General features: G+C 41.3%; 2 protein-coding genes across 2 annotated transcripts in view; one reads left to right on the top strand and one right to left on the bottom strand.

The window, feature by feature from the left end:
• The first annotated feature begins 932 nt into the window (after positions 1 to 932).
• On the top strand, positions 933 to 15,510 carry smarca5 (SNF2 related chromatin remodeling ATPase 5). The gene is made up of 24 exons (XM_086034421.1): positions 933 to 1,210; positions 4,266 to 4,388; positions 4,474 to 4,640; positions 5,703 to 5,803; positions 5,883 to 5,983; positions 6,065 to 6,244; positions 6,963 to 7,118; positions 7,191 to 7,322; positions 7,420 to 7,488; positions 7,591 to 7,700; positions 7,854 to 8,080; positions 8,506 to 8,627; positions 8,711 to 8,863; positions 8,939 to 9,071; positions 9,837 to 9,985; positions 10,062 to 10,184; positions 10,264 to 10,371; positions 11,140 to 11,253; positions 11,343 to 11,465; positions 11,955 to 12,087; positions 12,165 to 12,283; positions 13,723 to 13,935; positions 14,010 to 14,120; positions 15,135 to 15,510. The coding sequence occupies exons 1-24, from the start codon at positions 1,136 to 1,138 to the stop codon at positions 15,198 to 15,200; spliced, it is 3,108 nt and encodes a 1,035-aa protein (XP_085890547.1). The 5' UTR covers positions 933 to 1,135; the 3' UTR covers positions 15,201 to 15,510.
• A 2,478-nt stretch (positions 15,511 to 17,988) lies between these two features.
• The window catches only part of frem3 (Fras1 related extracellular matrix 3), a 36,297-nt gene continuing 35,549 nt past the window's right edge, over positions 17,989 to 18,736 (bottom strand). Inside the window, exon 24 of the mRNA XM_086033551.1 lies at positions 17,989 to 18,531. Coding sequence (XP_085889677.1) covers positions 17,989 to 18,531 — 543 coding nt within the window. The remainder of the gene's footprint in view (positions 18,532 to 18,736) is intronic.

Below are 18,736 nucleotides of genomic sequence, written 5' to 3'. Positions count from 1 at the left end.
ATAGTTTTCACGTTTTTAATTTGAATATGAGGTTTTTGTTTTTGTATTTGTGTAATTCAAGACATCGACATTTTAGTTTCAGTTTTCCTGATGCTCTCAGCGCCTCGTCGCAATATAATTAATATGTTAATGGGGCTAAAAAATACACTTACACGTATTGAATTAGGAAGTTATCTTGGCTGTAACTTAAATCCATACAGTAAGACAATTTCGGGAAAAAAAAATTCTCTGGTAAAATAATTGAATCCCATCTCATTATATCAAGTGAAAATTGACTTGTGTTGAATATCGTGCATTTTAACTTGAATGGCAACAGCCAACAAGTCCCCACGATTGCGTGGAAAACACAGCACCTATCGTAAATGTTTTTACAAAAAAGTAGAACACGTCCTAAATGTTGATGCATTTTTCTAAATACTTAAATTAAAAAAGTAAATATATGCAATATAGTTTTCGCATTTGTTTTAATTTGAACAAAAAAATAATAATTTTAGTTTCAGTTTCCGTGATGCATTCAAGTTCATCCTCGGTGTAGGAAGGTTATTATGCGTTCTGTTGGCAACTTTAACATTAACAAAATAAATACTTTTAATGATTTCATAATGTGGCTTAAACTGTACCTGAAACCGAGTATTAAGTTAGTATTACGTATTCCTGGCCGTAACAAAAAGTCATATCGTCTTCCACTGAACAGTAATCAGCTATGCTTCCCTTTTTTTTCTTGCTTTTTTAACGTTCACATTTTGTTAGTGGTACTGACTGTTTATGCTATATTGAAATTTTCACCTGTAATATGACTTTGTTAATATATTCATTTATTTCATTTTATGAATGCAGCTTTTTGTTGTTGCACAATAGTACTTTTTTAAAACTGTTTCATACTTCCGATTTCTTTGAAGGCCGCAGAGCAAACTCTCGCGATTGCGCGGTAAACTCACGCTTTGAGAACGCGGGTGTTCGTGAGGAGTAACAAAATCCCGCTAGCATTGACCGGTGTGTCTTTCATTCCACATAGCCGAATTGTACCGGGCAACAGCGAGAAAGTTGTCCACTAAAATCCACAGAAGATCCACCTCAGACGGGACACACCAACGGAGGCTATTACGATTAGTCGAAGAGGAAATAGCCGTAAAACATGTCGGAAATTTTAAGCTGCGTGGAACCGGAGCGTGAGGAGCAGACCGAAGTTGAAGAAGCCGGTGGAGCCGAGGTAAGACGGTTGTAAATGGGACGTTGTTTTGCCCTGTTACCGTGGTGGTGTCATCCAATGTATCGATACACATGGTTTGGATCATCCCTCATTGACTTGACCGCTTCCCACGTTCGACTTGTATTTGGTTAACCGTTAGCGCCAGTTAGCTTGTGGCTAACTCACTGTAGCTCGACTTGCTAGTGCCGCGCCGCCGAAGCCATTGTTGTTCCGTAAATGTAGGAGGTTGCAACAGGCACGGCCAAATAGATCGTTATGGTTGCTGTTGTGCTTTATTCCCCTTTGAGCAGTGAGAAGCTGTTCACATTCGCACATTTGGCCTGTTACAGTTAACCAAAGCTCGCCGTTGTTTCTTTCCAAAGACACAGCGATGAACAGTGCTGCAGTGCCTCTGGCATTTTATTTTATTGTTTAACAGAACCAAATGTGTGAATTTTTTAAATTTCCGAAATTTTAATTGGTCTTATTCTTGTAAGAGATTAAAATAAACGTGTTATCATTAACAGTTTTGGTTTTAGTGGGAGTGGTTGAAATAAAAGAACTCCACCAGGTGTAGAGTACACTGAGCTTTACCAAAATGTAAAATATTTTATTCAATGAGCAGTATCATTTCACCAACATATACATGTTTACAATGTATTTTATATTTAGGGGTTTTGTGTCTGTTTTATATTTTCCTTATCTTCAAATGGTCAAGCCTTATTTGAAGACAGGGGTATCAAACTCATTTTTTTTGCGGGTCACATTGTAGTTATGGTGACCCTTTGTGGGCCGTTATGACTGAACTCATACAGTGCTCAGCGTAAATGAGTGCACCCCCTTTGATAAGCAACATTTTAAACAATATCTTAATTAACACAAAAACAATTGGCGAAATTCTGCCAAGACCATGTTCAATACATCTGTTTATAAAATTAGAACATGAAAGTAAGGTTATTAATATAAATTAGATGGCACATTTTTCAGTTTTACTCAAATAAGGGTGATGCGGAAATGAGTCCACCCCTCAACGAAAAATTTTACACCTAGTACTTTGTATGGCCTCCATGGTTTTTGTAGATCTGGAGAAAGCTTATGACAGGGGGCCCAGAGAGGAACTGTGGTATTGTATGAGGAAGACTGGAGTGGCAGAGAAGAATGTGAGAGCGGTGCAGGACATGTACGAGGACTGTAAGACAGTGGTGAGGTGTGCTGTAGGTGCGACAGAGCAGTTCAAGGTGGAGGTGGGACTGCATCTGGGATCAGCTTTGAGCCCCTTCTTGTTTGCTATGGTGATGGACAGGCTGACAGACGAGGTCAGACAGGAATCTCCATGGACTATGATGTTTGCAGATGACATTGTGATCTGCAGTGAAAGCAGGGAACAGGTAGAGGAGAATCTAGAGAGGTGGAGGTTTGTCCTGGAAATGAGAGGAATGAAGGTTAGCCGCAGTTAAACAGAATACGTGTGTGTGAATGAGAGGGACCCAAGTGGAAGAGTGTTTCATTGTGGGCACCATGCAATTTTCCTTGTATTCCTCACCTTTGCGATGCCATCAGTTCCAAAAACATTTATCTTGGTTTCATCACTGCAGAGTATAGAGTCGCAGTGGTCTTGATCTTTGTCAACATGTGCCCTGGCAAACTCTCGGTGCACTTTTTCATGCCTGGGCTTTAGAAGAGGCTTCCTTGGTTCACGGCACTCGTGCATGCCATTCCTCTGCAGTGTATGCCATATTGTGTCACGGGAAACAGTCGCCCCAGTTTGGCTTTCTGCTGACTTGGATAACTGCAGTCAACTTGCACGCCAATTTTCTTCAACCCTTCTCATCAGAAGACACTATTGTCAAGGTGTTAACTTCCGTTGATGACCTTGATGTCTCTGTCAGATGGTAGCGGTTTTATCTTTTCAAAATGTTTTTACAACTTTTACTACAGTATTCCGACTAATCGGTAAAGCTTTGTTGATCTTCTTTTAGCCTCCAATTTTTTGATGAAAATAAATTATTTTCTTTCACAGGTCTTGTGACATTTCTCTTCCATGTGGTGCCATTACCAACAACATGAAATGGGAAATGATTTTCTTTAAGTAACACCCATTTATAGTCAACTGTCTGCTTGACACCTGTGTAATGAATAATTAGATGCATTTGTGGACATTTGTAGTCAAAAATCTAGCTTTGCTCCAGAGTCTTTCAGTAGGGTGTGCTCATTTTTGCGTCACCCTAATTTGAATAAAGCTGAAAAAGTTGTTCTCTAAGTTATATTATTGACCTTAGTTTCATGTTATAAATTAAACACATGTTATACAAATTTAGTCTTGTCATCATTTTGGAAATTGTTTTTGTTTTTATTGACATTTCGTTTAGAATGTTATTTTTCAAAGGGGGTGTAATCATTTATGCTGAGCACTGTATACTGTAAATCAGGATGGCCAAAAATCTGTTGTTCAAATTTTCAACAGTCTGCAGCCTCTGACATAAAATTCATAATGTGTGTCCTGTCAGTACTGTTGACTACAGTAGAAAATATACATGTAAAAAAATATTTTATACTGTCATTTTTTAAATAATCCTGTTATGGTATGAAGCGAAAATCCTTTTCATCAATAAATTGACACGTGAATTGATTGTTAAAGTAATTGTTAGTTGCAGCCTAAGTTTTTTTTGTTTTTTTTTTAAATGTATTTAACAAGATTGATTTTTCTTCCCCCTTTTTTTCATTTTTAATAATAAGCAAATGTGTGGATTGTCCCTCAAAGAAAAATAAAAAAATATATGATAATTGGTTTTATTTATAAATATGTTTTACTATCGTACACATGTTATTAGCTCAAAGGACACTCCTTTTTCGCTGTGCAAATATTCCTGGAAGACAATCCATAATTTAAAAAAAAAAAAAAAACTGGTCCGGAAGTTGCACATACGCAAATTAATGAACAAACTGATTAAAACAAACCTTGTCGCTCGTGCTAATAAACCATGAAAATACAAGCATATGGAAGGTGCATTCGTCCTTTCGTCACTCTGGCATAGCAATTCCCAAACACAATGCAAGATGTTATGTTTTGTTATAGGAAAAGTCTGACTCGGATGCCGGCAAAGAGTCATCATCAGATGCAGGGCCCGATGGACAAGATGCATCCTCCTCCTCCTCCACCAAAACCAAAGAATCTGCTCCAGGTTATGAAGAGAAAGTGGTGAGGATATTTTGTTTCCACTCAATGCTAAAATATGTCTGTCATTGTGTTAGGAATAATCCAAATGTCTCTTTGCCCCGTATAGAAAACGGACCGTACCAACAGATTCGACTACCTGTTGAAGCAAACCGAGCTGTTTGCTCACTTCATTCAGCCCGCCGCACAGAAAACTCCCACGTCCCCCCTGAAGATGAAGCCGGGGCGTCCTCGCATCAAGAAAGATGAAAAGCAGAACTTGTTGTCTGCTGGAGAGTGAGTATCCGATCATATGATCTGGCTTGATCCATTACACATTCCATTTTAAAACATTCTTTGCCTGTAGAAAATAGTGCAAGTTGGTCAAGCTGTGGCAATCATAAATACTTTATTAACCCTTTGGCATTACCAAGGTCTGGTAATGTGTCTGTGTGAGGGATCAAAGCAGCCACTTGGGAAACATCTGCACAGACCAGTATATAAATACTGTGATTTAAAACAATGATTAACAAAGTTTATAGTTTTATATGTAGGCCTACCTGTTGAACGCTGTAAATGCAGTGGACAAAATGCGTGAGTACGTAGCGCACATTTAGTCAGTGAATAGGAGCGGTGGAATGTGCACACCTTAAAAAGAGAAAAGATTACAAACGATAGAATATTAGCTGTTTTTAAAAATCAAGAACTTGTTGATTTCATCACATTTATTCATGAAATTTGTACTTGCGGCCTGGTCGGCATCGGTGAACTTAGGGTGGCCCGACACAGTTAAATGGTGGCCCCGGGCCATCGGGCCACTGTTATCGTCGGACCCTAATTAGCAGTTGTCTCAAGTGTAAAATCATTCCAAGTGCTGTACTGTTTGGCATTTACGCTTCTTCACACTGCGCTTACTTTCCTTGGTGTTCACCGTGGGGCAGGGCGTTGAGACGGCGCCGCCCTGGTGCAAGATTGCCCGTATTTGTGCGTAATAAAAGTAGACTGCACTTAATGTGTAATTGTCGTATCAAAACACTTTTTAAATTTTTTAAAAAAATTAGTTTTCTCTTATGTCCCAAAGCTTGGGGCACTGGCACACGGCATTTATTAATTGCTCTGTTTTCTCCATGCTGACTACTGTACAAGTTAGAGACAAGTGTTTTGCTTTGGGCACTCTCAAATCACTCCTTCAACCGCACTCCTATTAGATGTGCCATCGGATGTCAGGGCAACGCCGCTCCCGAATTGTTGCTTGAGCCATATTATACTAAGCAGCCAGTACAGAGATGTGAGCGTTCGTTGCCGTGTTACCTCGATGTCGCAGTAAGTTAAATTTCTTTGCTCTTGCATTTCTCTCAGCAATCGTCATCGCCGCACCGAACAAGAGGAAGATGAGGAGCTGTTGAGCGAGAGCACCAAGACCACAAACGTCTGCACCCGCTTCGACGACTCGCCATCATGTAAGTGCTCACCTCTTTATCGACGTAATGGAAAAAAGTTGTGTATGTATTTCTATTTGAAGTTTTTTTTCCCATGCAGACGTCAAAACGGGAAAGATGAGAGACTATCAGGTCCGCGGTCTGAACTGGCTTATCTCTCTGTACGAGAATGGAATCAACGGCATACTCGCCGATGAAATGGTAAGTGCCGTCTCACAAATGTCAAATGTATCATTTCATCTTGAGGTGTGACTTAATTGAAACGGATTGGTATGCCGTCAGGGTTTGGGAAAGACCCTCCAGACGATTTCCCTGCTGGGCTACATGAAGCACTACAGGAACATCCCCGGACCGCACATGGTGCTGGTGCCCAAGTCCACCCTGTACAACTGGATGAACGAGTTCAAGCGCTGGGTGCCCTCTCTGCGAGCAGTCTGCCTCATTGGAGACAGAAATGAGAGGGTTGGCCATGTTGCTATCTTACCATTGTTGAAAGGATGAGAGGACAAATGTAACCTATTATTAAGAGAGTCAACTTTTTGTTGTAAAATGACAACGTTCATCTCATAGTAATGATGACTTTAACATAGCGTTACAATTTTTGGCAACTTTTTGCTCGTAAAATGTCTATTCTGAATGTTAGTGCAGCCATTTGGTCATGTAAGATGACATATTTTAGTTTTGTGTAGCTTTGACTATAGTCATAAAGTATATTTGTTCTGCTCATCAAGTAACTAAGTAGTAAACATTTTAAAACTTTGTCAAATAACTTCTCTTTGTAAATGTACAGCTATTTCCCTTAAAGTTCCAATTACATTGTGAAATAACATTTTCTCACCCAAAAAATCTGCCTTTACCTTTATTTGTATCCGTGATTTTCCTCCATCAAAACTTGACAATGTATTTTCTATGCCTAAATTGATAAAGATGAATGATTAATCACAGTCTTATACCTTGTACTGCGGCCCCCTAAATTAAATTTTCTTTTACTCGAGAAAATTATGCTGTCTTTCCCGTAAAATATTATTTTTTGCAAAATTGTTTCTTTCTCTTAAAATGACAAATGTACTTGAGTCATGAGTTTACACGACTGTTCTCCCAAAAACAAACCAAAAAAGCTTCAAACGTTTGAGGAAAGAATATTTACAAAAAGTCTGAACCTCTTCCATCCTTTTTACAGACGGCTCTCATCCGAGACGTGTTGCTGCCCGGCGAATGGGACGTGTGTGTGACATCGTATGAGATGCTCATCATAGAAAAAGCCGTGTTCAAGAAATTCAACTGGCGCTACCTGGTCATCGATGAAGCCCACAGGATCAAGAATGAGAAATCCAAGGTACGTATGCCCCTAATCTACCCACGTTCTGTGTCTATAAGGATCCTCGAATAATAATTCCTTTCCTCACAGTTGTCAGAGATCGTGCGAGAATTCAAGACTACCAATCGTCTGCTGCTGACCGGCACGCCACTCCAGAACAACCTGCACGAGCTGTGGGCCCTGCTCAACTTCCTGCTCCCTGATGTCTTCAATTCATCTGAGGTATGTGATTCAATCACAGTTCTTAGTTTAAATATGTTTTTTTAAAGTCATGCTGTCCTTAAAACCATACCTAATTTGGCACATCTGGCTCTTTAAGGACTTTGACTCTTGGTTTGACACAAACAATTGCTTGGGCGATCAGAAACTGGTGGAGCGTCTTCACACGGTATGTTGTGAATATGTTTTTAAAAAAAAAAGGGGGCACATTTGATGTTTTGTTTTTTTCCAAGCCTATTCTCCATATTTTTTATTGTATTGTTGCGAGTAGGTGCTGCGCCCTTTTCTGCTCCGTCGTATTAAAGCTGATGTGGAGAAAACGCTGCTCCCCAAGAAGGAGATAAAGATGTATGTGGGACTCAGTAAAATGCAACGAGAATGGTAAGTACCCCTTCGGGAGATGGTATATATGGCCTTCAAATAAAATCAGATTTTGTTTAAAAAAACAAAAAAAAAACACTGCTTGTGATTTTAAGCTACTGTTATTGCTCAAAATAAATAATAAAATAAAACACTGACCAATGTTCCCATAAGGTACACCAAAATTCTGATGAAGGACATAGACATCCTGAACTCTGCCGGCAAGATGGACAAGATGCGCCTGCTCAACGTGCTCATGCAGCTGCGCAAGTGCTGCAACCACCCTTACCTGTTCGATGGCGCCGAGCCGGGGCCGCCTTACACCACCGACCTCCACCTGGTGGTCAACAGCGGCAAGATGGTGGTGTTGGACAAGCTGCTGCCCAAGATGAAAGAACAGGGTAAGTCGGAGGTGTCTTGGATCAGTTTTGGTACAACAAGAGGTGGGACAAAACATCACAATGAATCGTATCACTTTTCACTTCTGGTACAGTACTGACACATAACGTGGTACAACTTACAAATATGAATGTACCGTTTTCTTTTTATGTTACAGTGTTGATAGCAAATCATATAACACTTTTGATATTTATTTAGTTTTCTCTTGTTTTTCAGTCAGTACCTGTACTCAAGCATAAAATATTTATTGCATGGTGATTTTTCTTGTGATCAGTATCAAATATCTACATTGCAACCCACAGTGTAGTTTTTTTGTTATGGTACAGTGGTCAATACACAAGAGATGAGACAAACAATTGTTTCCATTGCGAGTGTCTTATAAGCACCATATGTCAAACTTTCTCAATGTGTTTTTTCCTCCACCCAGGCTCACGTGTGCTCATCTTCAGCCAGATGACCAGGGTGCTGGACATCTTGGAGGACTACTGCATGTGGAGGAACTACGGCTACTGTCGCCTGGACGGTCAAACGCCGCACGAGGAGAGACAGGTGCGGCAATAGCGGCCTGCACTGTTCGCAGTTTTAAGTTTGCAGTTGTGACCTTTCAAATAAAACGTGGATGCACGTTTCAGATCTCCATCAATGCCTACAACGAGCCCAACAGCAGCAAATTCATCTTCATGCTGAGCACCAGAGCCGGCGGCCTCGGTATCAACCTGGCGACCGCTGATGTCGTCATCCTCTACGACTCGGACTGGAACCCTCAAGTGGACCTCCAGGCCATGGTGAGTGCTCCATGATCTTATTTCAGCATAAACAAGGAGCAACTGCAGTAGTTAACCTTTAGACCCGCAACACAGGATCGAGCTCACAGAATCGGGCAGCTGAAGCAGGTGCGCGTCTTCCGCTTCATCACGGAGAACACAGTGGAGGAGAGGATTGTGGAGAGGGCGGAAATGAAGCTGCGCTTGGACTCCATCGTCATCCAGCAAGGTAGATCACTTTTTTTTTTTTTTTTTTTTAAGTTCGCAGGGCTATGTTAGGAATGAACAAATGAGAGAGTGCCCTTTTGTGGAAATGATTGTTTTCATAGCTAGCCAACAAATGATGGCAAAAGCAACCGTGTGATTTCAACTAGCATTGAACGTAAATTGTATCAACACCGAATGCTAGACTCCAATGTGTCCATCTCCAAATTTCATGAATTAGTTTTTTCCCCAAAACAAGATAAAAATTAATGCATTGAATTGTTCTAAAAAAAACCATTTGTATCGTATGAATCCAGAAAGACGTTTCTGCATAACCCATCAGGGTACCTGCAGATACTTAAAAACCCGTAAAAGGTATTCAATCCAAGAATCTAAACACAAGGCCTTAATTGGGATTAAAATTTCTTACATAGAGTTTACAAAACTCTTTAAAAAATTCATAAACTGTAGGATTTTATTATTGTGAATAATCCCAAACTAAAAATTCTTCATCCGAAAGAATGAGACTTCTAATATCATCACTATAGCGGAACCAACAAGTTTGTAGTTGGGACTCTTCAGAGAAGATTCACCTCGTTTATGGACTTAAGCAATGTTGGACAACATGGGACACTGGGCATAGTGTGATGTTGGTCTTAAATTTAATTTCAAATGAAATCAAAAAGTTTCGAATTCAATTTGCCTTGAGCTGTAGGAACCCCCTGACCCATGGCTAAGAACATCAGCTTCCATCATGGCGGTGACCGTGGCCCTTTCTTTATCTCAACAGGGCGACTTGTGGATCCGAGCGCCAACAAGTTGGGCAAAGACGAGATGCTCTCGATCATCCGGCACGGCGCCACGCACGTCTTCGCCTCCAAGGAGAGCGAGATCACAGACGACGACATCGACGCCATCCTGGAGAGGGGCGAGAGGAAGGTGAGTCCTCGCGCTAGCGCGGCCACACAGCTCACCGTCGGGCGTTTTGGCTGACATTCGATCACGCGGCCACCAGACGATGGAGATGAAGGAGAAGCTGTCCTCCCTGGGCGAGAGCTCATTGAGAAACTTCACCATGGACACGGAGAACAGCAGCGTGTATACATTTGAGGGAGAAGACTACAGAGAGAAGAAAAAGGTACAAAAGAGCCACATTTGTTTTCATAATATAAAGCCTTGATGTTCATCCCAGCCTCCGTCTACTCTTGCTCCATCAGGTCATCACCAATTGGATCGAGCCACCCAAGAGAGAAAGAAAGGCCAATTACGCCGTGGACGCCTACTTCAGAGAAGCCCTTCGAGTCAGCGAGCCCAAAGCGCCCAAGGTAGGACCGATACAAAGCACCAGATTGGCACAATCTTTGAAGGAGATGCTTTTTTTTCTTCAAAAAAAGACAGTACGCTAGGAACTTAGGTCAGCAATACTCGATGGCACGTAACGGCTTCTGTTCGGAAAAGTGGTGTTGTGTTAGTTTTAAACAGTGCTGCATTCTAAAAACAGTTGGGTCAAAAATAATAATGAGTTTAAAAAAAAAAAAAGATGACTCCACTTTGGTAAATTTGACAGAGCTTAATCAAAACAGTTGGGTCAAATGAATAACCCACATAACAACCCCAATTTTGTTTGTTTTGTATTAATGTATCAGATTTATTTTTTGGGGTGAAAAGCAACACAATTAGGTGGCAGTTAAAAAAAACACGCACACAATTTTTTGAATTGTTTTGCGAGTTTATCATTTGAAAACAGCCCTAAAAAGGTACACAACTTGAAACATTGACTTAAAAAGTTTGGTCAAATTGACCCAAGTGGCAGTCAGTCCCTTTTTTGTAATGGTTTATTTTTGAACCAACTTGTTTTCTGTGTTTGAAAGGAAGCACTTTTTCATCCCTCCTTGACACATTGCATAAAGGTTACTGGAGGGTTGTATAACTACTCAAAAATACGCTGCCAGTTAGACAACTATTTATCAGCATACATGGTCACTGTACCCCTCAAAAACGGGTGCGACCAACTGAGAAAGTTTGTGTATGGACCCGCTTTTGTCACCCTTGTACTAAACCACATTTCACTTTGCTCGCACGTCACCCTTCAGGCTCCTCGTCCGCCCAAGCAGCCCAATGTCCAAGACTTCCAGTTCTTCCCCCCGCGTCTCTTTGAGCTCCTTGAAAAGGAAATCCTCTTCTACAGAAAAACGATTGGCTACAAGGTAACTCTTGTCCCTTGCACACAACTTCTGTGGTTTGACCATGTGTTGTTTTTTTTTTTTTTTTTAATAACGTGAGCGTGTCCATTTAGGTGCCGCGCAATCCGGAAATGCCCAACTCTGCTCAAGTCCAGAAGGAGGAACAAGCCAAGATTGATGAGGCTGAAGCCTTGACGGAGGAGGAGCTGGAGGAGAAGGAGAATCTTCTGCAGCAGGTACCGTAGTGCCAACCCTCCACAACTGTATCCCCTTTCACACTCCCTCTTTAAGCCGTTATTTTTGTCACCGTTCTCTGTGATTTGAAATGACACAAAATGGTGAGAGAAATTAAACTCGGGGACTAATGCCGGGTCAGAATTGTGAAGTTTGACTCTCACTTCTCCTCGCACGGTTGATTTCAAAAATGCGGAAAAAAAGACTTGCAAAAGTCAATGTCCTGCCCCTGATACTATCTCTGAGTCACTTTGGTCCCCCGAGTGTTTTTTACAAGGAACATTTTGCTGGACAGTGTGAAATTGCTGATTTACTTCCCCTCATTTACCTTAATAGTGACATAGGGAAAACTGGCATTGTTAAAGGAATACAGTTTTTAGCTATATCCCACTTGGCCTGGTCCTGTACAAAATGCACAGTGGATGAATGCTGAATAGCCTGATGTGACCGTTATTCAGGACCCCCGACTTATTTATTTTTTCCGTAATAAGGGATTCACCATTTGGAACAAGCGTGACTTCAACCAGTTCATCAAAGCCAACGAGAAGTGGGGACGCGACGACATCGAGAACATCGCCCGAGAGGTAGAGGGGAAAACTCCAGAGGAAGTCATGGAGTATTCCGGTAATGTCTACTTCCACTCAAAATTGGTCCCGCTCCTCTTCCTTATGTGTGAAGTCCTTATACGCTGTGTTCCTCAGCTGTGTTCTGGGAGCGCTGCAACGAGCTGCAGGACATCGAGAAGATCATGGCTCAGATTGAGCGAGGAGAGGCCAGGATCCAGAGGAGGATCAGCATCAAAAAGGCACTGGACTCCAAGGTAGTTACCAAGCGGAATCACCTCATCAGATGTTGAATTTATTTCACAATTTAAAATTGTCATCAGGTGTTGGGTTTTTTTTTTTCACACGTCTGTGGCAGGCTTTTTGTGAAAATATCCCAAGCATTAAGAATTATAGCACACTTGACATGCATTATTTTGTCTTGCTGAAATGAGCCTCTTTTGAGTAGTGAGGATGACTTTTGTTAGCATAACGATCAGAGGCGGTGCTAAGAAATTGAATGACGCAAGCAACTGGTGCTTTGGGAAGAAAAGCCCAGAGTGCAAAAAAAAAAAAAAAAGTCAGAGCTCGTTAAAACAAAAGCATTTTCACTCATTGAGGCAGCATTTCATATGCTGTGCCGTGTCTATATGGAGTCCAAGCGCAGCGTCACCGTGTGTGGCGCATGCAGCAGACATGCACACATTGCTAGACATAAATGTACCCTCCGGAGCAATCAAGTATGTCAGACGATAATTACATTTGCGCAAAACTGCTGGGTTATAAAAAATAAACCAATATGGGTTACAAAATAACCCAATAATGGTGGAAAATAGCCTAATATGGGTTGGGGAAATGACCAATATGGGTTCAAAATAACCTAATACAGATTACAACAATTACCGGTTTTGATGTTAACCGTGGTTTTAATTTCAATAACTGCTAATACTGTCTGTCACCAGTAAATAGCTCTTATTTTCTTTTCCTTTTCTTTTCGTCTAAGCAGGGCACAATATATTATATTGGCTGTTTGCATAGTTGAGTTAAGGAACCGCTCCTTTGAAGTTAATTGCCACCAATTAACCCCCCCCCCCCCCCCCCTTGGTGCATAACTGGGAGGGAGCAAAACGAGATAACTGTAATCACGGATGCCTTTTTGCTCTGATTCATGTTTTTTAAAAAGGTGCCAGTGGGTACTAGTTAGCCACAAGGATAACATGAGTAGCCCATGGGTGTGTCTATAAAAATAGATCAGCAATGATGGGACACTGTGACCTACTAAGAAGAATGAAAACAGAAGAAGGTTAACATGATTTATTCAAATGGAACATGATACATGTTTCTTTTGTAAATGATTGTGTTCAATGGGGGGAAAAGGCTGTTTTTATTTACCCAAATACTTAAAAAAGAATTGCTAAAAAAATATTGAGCTGTAATTTTAATACCATGACATTGTGATATTTTTGCTCACGGTTATACCATCAGAATCTAATATGGGCCCATGCCTAGTTCAATAAATAACACCCCATGTGTTGAGATACGTATCGAATCATCTTTTATTAGAGAGATGCACTCCCCGAAAAATAAACCAATAAGCGTTACATTTTTTGTGTCCAACAAGTTTTATTGATGTGACATTATGCTCTGCATCCAGTCAATTGTGAACGCAGCTCATGACCAGTCGGTCATCTTTTCACGTCGTCCTCTCCCGTTCCAGATCGGCCGCTACAAGGCCCCCTTCCACCAGCTGCGAATCTCCTACGGCACCAACAAGGGCAAGAACTACACAGAGGAGGAAGACCGCTTCCTCATCTGCATGCTGCACAAGCTGGGCTTCGACAAGGAGAGCGTGTACGACGAGCTGCGCCAGTGCATCCGCAACTCGCCGCAGTTCCGCTTCGACTGGTTCCTCAAGTCCAGGACGGCCATGGTGAGTAGAACTTTTCCCGCGCCCTCTTTGCCGCTGCCGCCGTCGCTGAGATGTGCGATTGTACGCCGGTGCAGGAGCTTCAGAGGAGATGCAACACGCTCATCACGCTCATCGAGAGGGAGAACATGGAGCTGGAGGAACGGGAGAAGGCGGAGAAGAAGAAGAGGGGGCCTAAGACGGGCTCAGTAAGTGGAATGACACATTACAGTGGCCACAATTCTTTCCCATTGGAAGTAATGTAAACAAAACCATTATTAACAGGAAAAACAATGGAGGTTCAGGAGTGGAATTAATGCGTCCATCGCTACCAGTCTGTATTATGACGAGTCATCGAGCTTTGCTGATATGCTCAGCCCACACGCAATAGCCGTAACGCAAATGTTTCACAGTTTACTATTCATCATATTTGGTACCATTTGGACAAAATTTGTCAGACAAGTTTGTCATTGAACCCTTGGAAATATCCAAATCGACCGCTTCAAATAAAACAGCAGTTTTATTGTTTTATGTTTTTGAGACTTTTTTTTGAGGGTCTGCTCATGTTTAAGATGGGTACTAAATTACATGTTGTAAGTAAGTGTAAAGGCCTTCAGGGTATGACTTTTCAAACATTTCCAAGTCATTTTTTTAAATCATAAGCATCAGTTTGGCAAATGTTTCAAGCCGTTAATGCCAGTCCCGCTTGATTTACTTGTCGGACTTAACATAAAACAGAATTACACCTTGTGTATTTGAAACCGCCAAACTTGTACCGAAAGAAAGCTTTCGCTAGCTTAATGCAAACACTGAGTAGCATCTTTGTTGCGGTGCTTTAACCCGTTAAGTAAGGGATTGAATACAAATGGTTCAGCAACATTATGTGGACAGACAATATAACAATCATATACGCTTCTCCTCTGTAAACCAAAGAATAAATATAAACACCATACTGATAAGCTCAGACACGAGTTTTATTAGGAATCCCACCTGATTTTTTTAGGCGTAACACGCCCCCTGCAATATGATGAATTTAGGATTTTTTTTACAAACAGGAACGAAGGTAAAAAGGTTCCACACCCCTGCTTTATGTACATGCTAATAAACCTTTTCTTCAGAGACATGTGAATTTTTCTGGTTCCACTTCTGAAATGCTCAATAATGTAAAAAAAAAATAATAATAAAATTGATAAAGCTAAATCACTGCATCTCCTCCCGTTTAGGCCCAGAAACGTAAACCAGAAGGAACCTCGGACGGCCGCGGGCGTCGGAAAAAGCTCAAGTTGTGAAGGCAACACCTCATTCTTATGTACAGCGCATCATCGTTAGCCTAGCCACAACTACAACAGTTGTGTCCGTTTGCTAACGGTGTCAAAGCTCCAAATAGACTTTGTATTATTTAGGTTTTAGCAAGTTTTCTGCCTTGTTGTCATTTACTGAAACACTGCAGCTGTGCTGGTTTTGTTTTTTTACTAGTACTTAATGGAAATTGTATTTATGCCTGTTGGTTGTACCACATTCCAATATACTTTCTTTATCTCCCTGTGAAGTAGATGTCTTCTTTCTCAAATAAAGATCCAGTTTTTTAATAAAATGAAACAGTGCACTGTTTTTAATAAGAAAAACACTTGTGTTGCAGCAGATTTTTGAAAGTAAATTATTATATCTTTGTAGTGTGAAATTTGTCTGTGTACCGTATTATTTTTTTATTCACAGTATGTTTTTGGCAATACAGTACATTATGTATTTAAAGTGTTTGGGTCTCTGGGAGGAAGCTTTATATATATGTATGTATGTACGTATATATATGTATATGTGGCATAAAACTCTATATATATATATATATATATATATATATATGTTTTATGCCACATATGCATATACATATAAACATAAACAAACCATACCACTAGACGGAGCTCAAGACTCGCTGTCTTGTGATTTTAACTTACCGGTATATTGCCATGAATATGCCTGGCGAATTTTATGATTCTGTTTCAGACATATTGGTGGCAGTTGCCCATATTTTCCACCACTCCCATTTGCATTTCATGGCAAATCCTCAACCTTTTGCTGTCCACACCAGGGTTAGTTTTAACAGCTTTGGACTTTTTTTTTGTTTGTTGGTTTTTATGTTTTAGTTTGTTCAAAATGCTTCTTTTTCATGTACTTTTTAAATTTGGGGTATTTGTCAAGTGGGGGGGAAAAAAATCACCTTCAAATCAGACCTACACAGTAGGTTCTTTACAGTTTTTCATGCATCCTGTCCTGATGAACATGCAGATTTCGTGATACTCAGGATGCAGTAGTGCTGAACGTTAAATCATGGTAGTTTCACATTTTGAATAGTCTATCTTAACAGCATAGTTGCCAATGTCATTTTTCATCAATTAATCAATTGTCAATTAATAAAAAATATCCTTGCTCAAAAGGGTTGTGTAGATTCTCAGTCATCAGGTCATGGTAATCTACAAAGAACGAGTTGACTCTTGTTTGTTGAATTTCAGACAATTATGCTGTTAGGCCAGCGATATGCTCAGGCCCACAAAAATGTAATTATGTTGCCAGAATAAGAAGAAACAAAGTAATTTCAGTATGGCATATAGAGATGGTTTTAGCATCTGGTTTCAACCATGATATCAACAATTTTATTCAAAAATATGAATTTCTCCATTTTGCAAAAAGAAACCATGATATCTACAAACTTTGAAACTGAGTGTGTGTGTGTGTGTGTATAGTGGCATAAAACAATCATCACATTAGCATTCAATGAGTTCATATTCCACTAACATTCATTCCAAGTCAATGAAACACAGTCAATTCCCGTAGTAGTAATAATAATAAACTTTTTAAAAAAACACAGTAAACTTGGAAATTCTGTCATTCATGTCATTAAAATAAAGGCTGCCTGAGCTGATTACATACAGTTAGCGTTTTTGCCTTTCATGCATTTGCAAACAAAATTAGATAAAAAGGAGAGAGGGGACCTTTTACAAGTAAATAGGCTAAAAAGGGGCAACTGCAGACACCCATTACTCCACGACCCGTACAGTATATCCAAGGGTGGGGAACCTATAGTTGGGTCCCCATGCGTGTCTACAAACAACCTCAGGAAATGTTAACCCAAAAATGCTCAACATTATATACAGTCAACCCTTCCTATTTGCATTTCGCTTTTCACTAGTTCACCTATTTGCTGAAAAACTCACCTATTCACGGCTCTCCATGTGCTCACCCTATAATGCCATGAGATGACATCATAGCCCTGGCTAATAAAGTATGTAGAAGTGAACCATCTTGACTGACATGAAGATCTTTGTACGTTGGGGACGAGCTACATACATATTTAGCCTGGATGGTTAGCAAAAGTTATAGTCTTCACCGCATGTTTTCTGCTAAGCCTTTTATTTTTAAGGCTCATGCTATAAAATGAGTTTCCAATGATTGTGTTTTAGGATGTTAGTTTGTGATATGTTTACGGTTCAAACTTATACAATAGGCAACAACACAGTCCAGGCTTGTGGAGTCGCCCTCTGTAGAATAGATGGCGGGTTGTTGTAAAATCTGCAAGTGTGTGATGGTTGTTGGTGGTAGCCAGTGAGGGCTGGAAGGCGGCACTGAAGGGGTGTCTAAAAATGATTTGGGCGTCAATTACTTGCAGTGTTTTGATATTCTCATCAGGGCTCTCCCCCTACCCATTTTTGATCATATACACAGCTGGAAAGAATGAAGAGACCACTGCAAGAGTACATGATTAAGCAATTTTTTTTTGTTTACAATTTCCTCCGTATCTCAATGAAGATTTGTCGTCAGTGGTCTCTTAACATTTGTTCCAGAGTTGTATTTTGAACACTTGTTCATTTATATTTTTTCATTGGTTTATATGAAAAAGATTCTGGGCCTCAGAAAAGTGGAACTTGGCACGGGGGGGGGGGGGCCCAGTCAAAGTGGTTCTGGTACTGTTTTCAGTGCTACACAAGTTGGGAAGTGAAGGCACAGTGGTGGAGGAGACTACTATAGTCAATAGGTGGGGCGGAGTGTGGGGGGGGGGGACCGTTGGATGGGGGGGTCCCACCTCTAGACCTCGGAACTATCCGAGCCACCCCACATCCTGGTGGAGCCTCGGTTGTAGGCGGCGGATGACGAGCTGGCGTAGGGAGGGAACTGTCTCTTTTCCTTCTTTTTGCGCCGCAACAGCAACACCACGACGGCCGCGATCAGACAGGCCAGGACGATCAGACCCACCAGGCCCACAATCATGGGCAATGTGGAGCTGTCTGGGGCCTCCCCGCCGGAACTCGCCACTAAGGGGCGCTCGAGCGCAGGCTCACGCTCCAATCCCGAGGACCAGGGCTGGCGCTGGCTGACCACCACGCGGTCGGCTCGGTCCAGGGCGATGTGCTGGATGTTGGTGCCGCGGTTGTTGTCGGCGCCGATGTCCTGGGCGACGGCGGGGCCGGCGACAAGGGGGGCGGCGCGGCGCTGACGCCGGAGGGGGTTGTCTGGGGCGGAAGATAGGCTGTGGTGGAGGTGGTCCACGCTACGTTTGCCGCGGTTGGCGTTCTCTCTGGAGCGCACGGTGTAGATGGTATGAATGTACCACTCCCGGCCTGCAGCCACCTGCATGTCACACGAACACACGCACATACAAGGGTGCCTTGAGATGCAAGTTTAGTTTCTTGAAATGAATGGAAAGGCCATAATCCCTTCCAGTTTTGCACCCCCCGAAGTTTTTATTCATTTTTTTAATAAGAAAAACGATCACTCTGTTAATACTGCATTTATAAAAACATTGAGTAATAACATCATTAAGTCATTCGGGTCA

This window comes from Filicampus tigris, chromosome 6 (assembly GCF_054856515.1).
Source record: "Filicampus tigris isolate MCC_2025a chromosome 6, RoL_Ftig_1.0, whole genome shotgun sequence".
Lineage (NCBI taxonomy): Eukaryota > Metazoa > Chordata > Actinopteri > Syngnathiformes > Syngnathidae > Filicampus > Filicampus tigris.
This window is presented reverse-complemented; position numbering and strand designations above follow the sequence as displayed.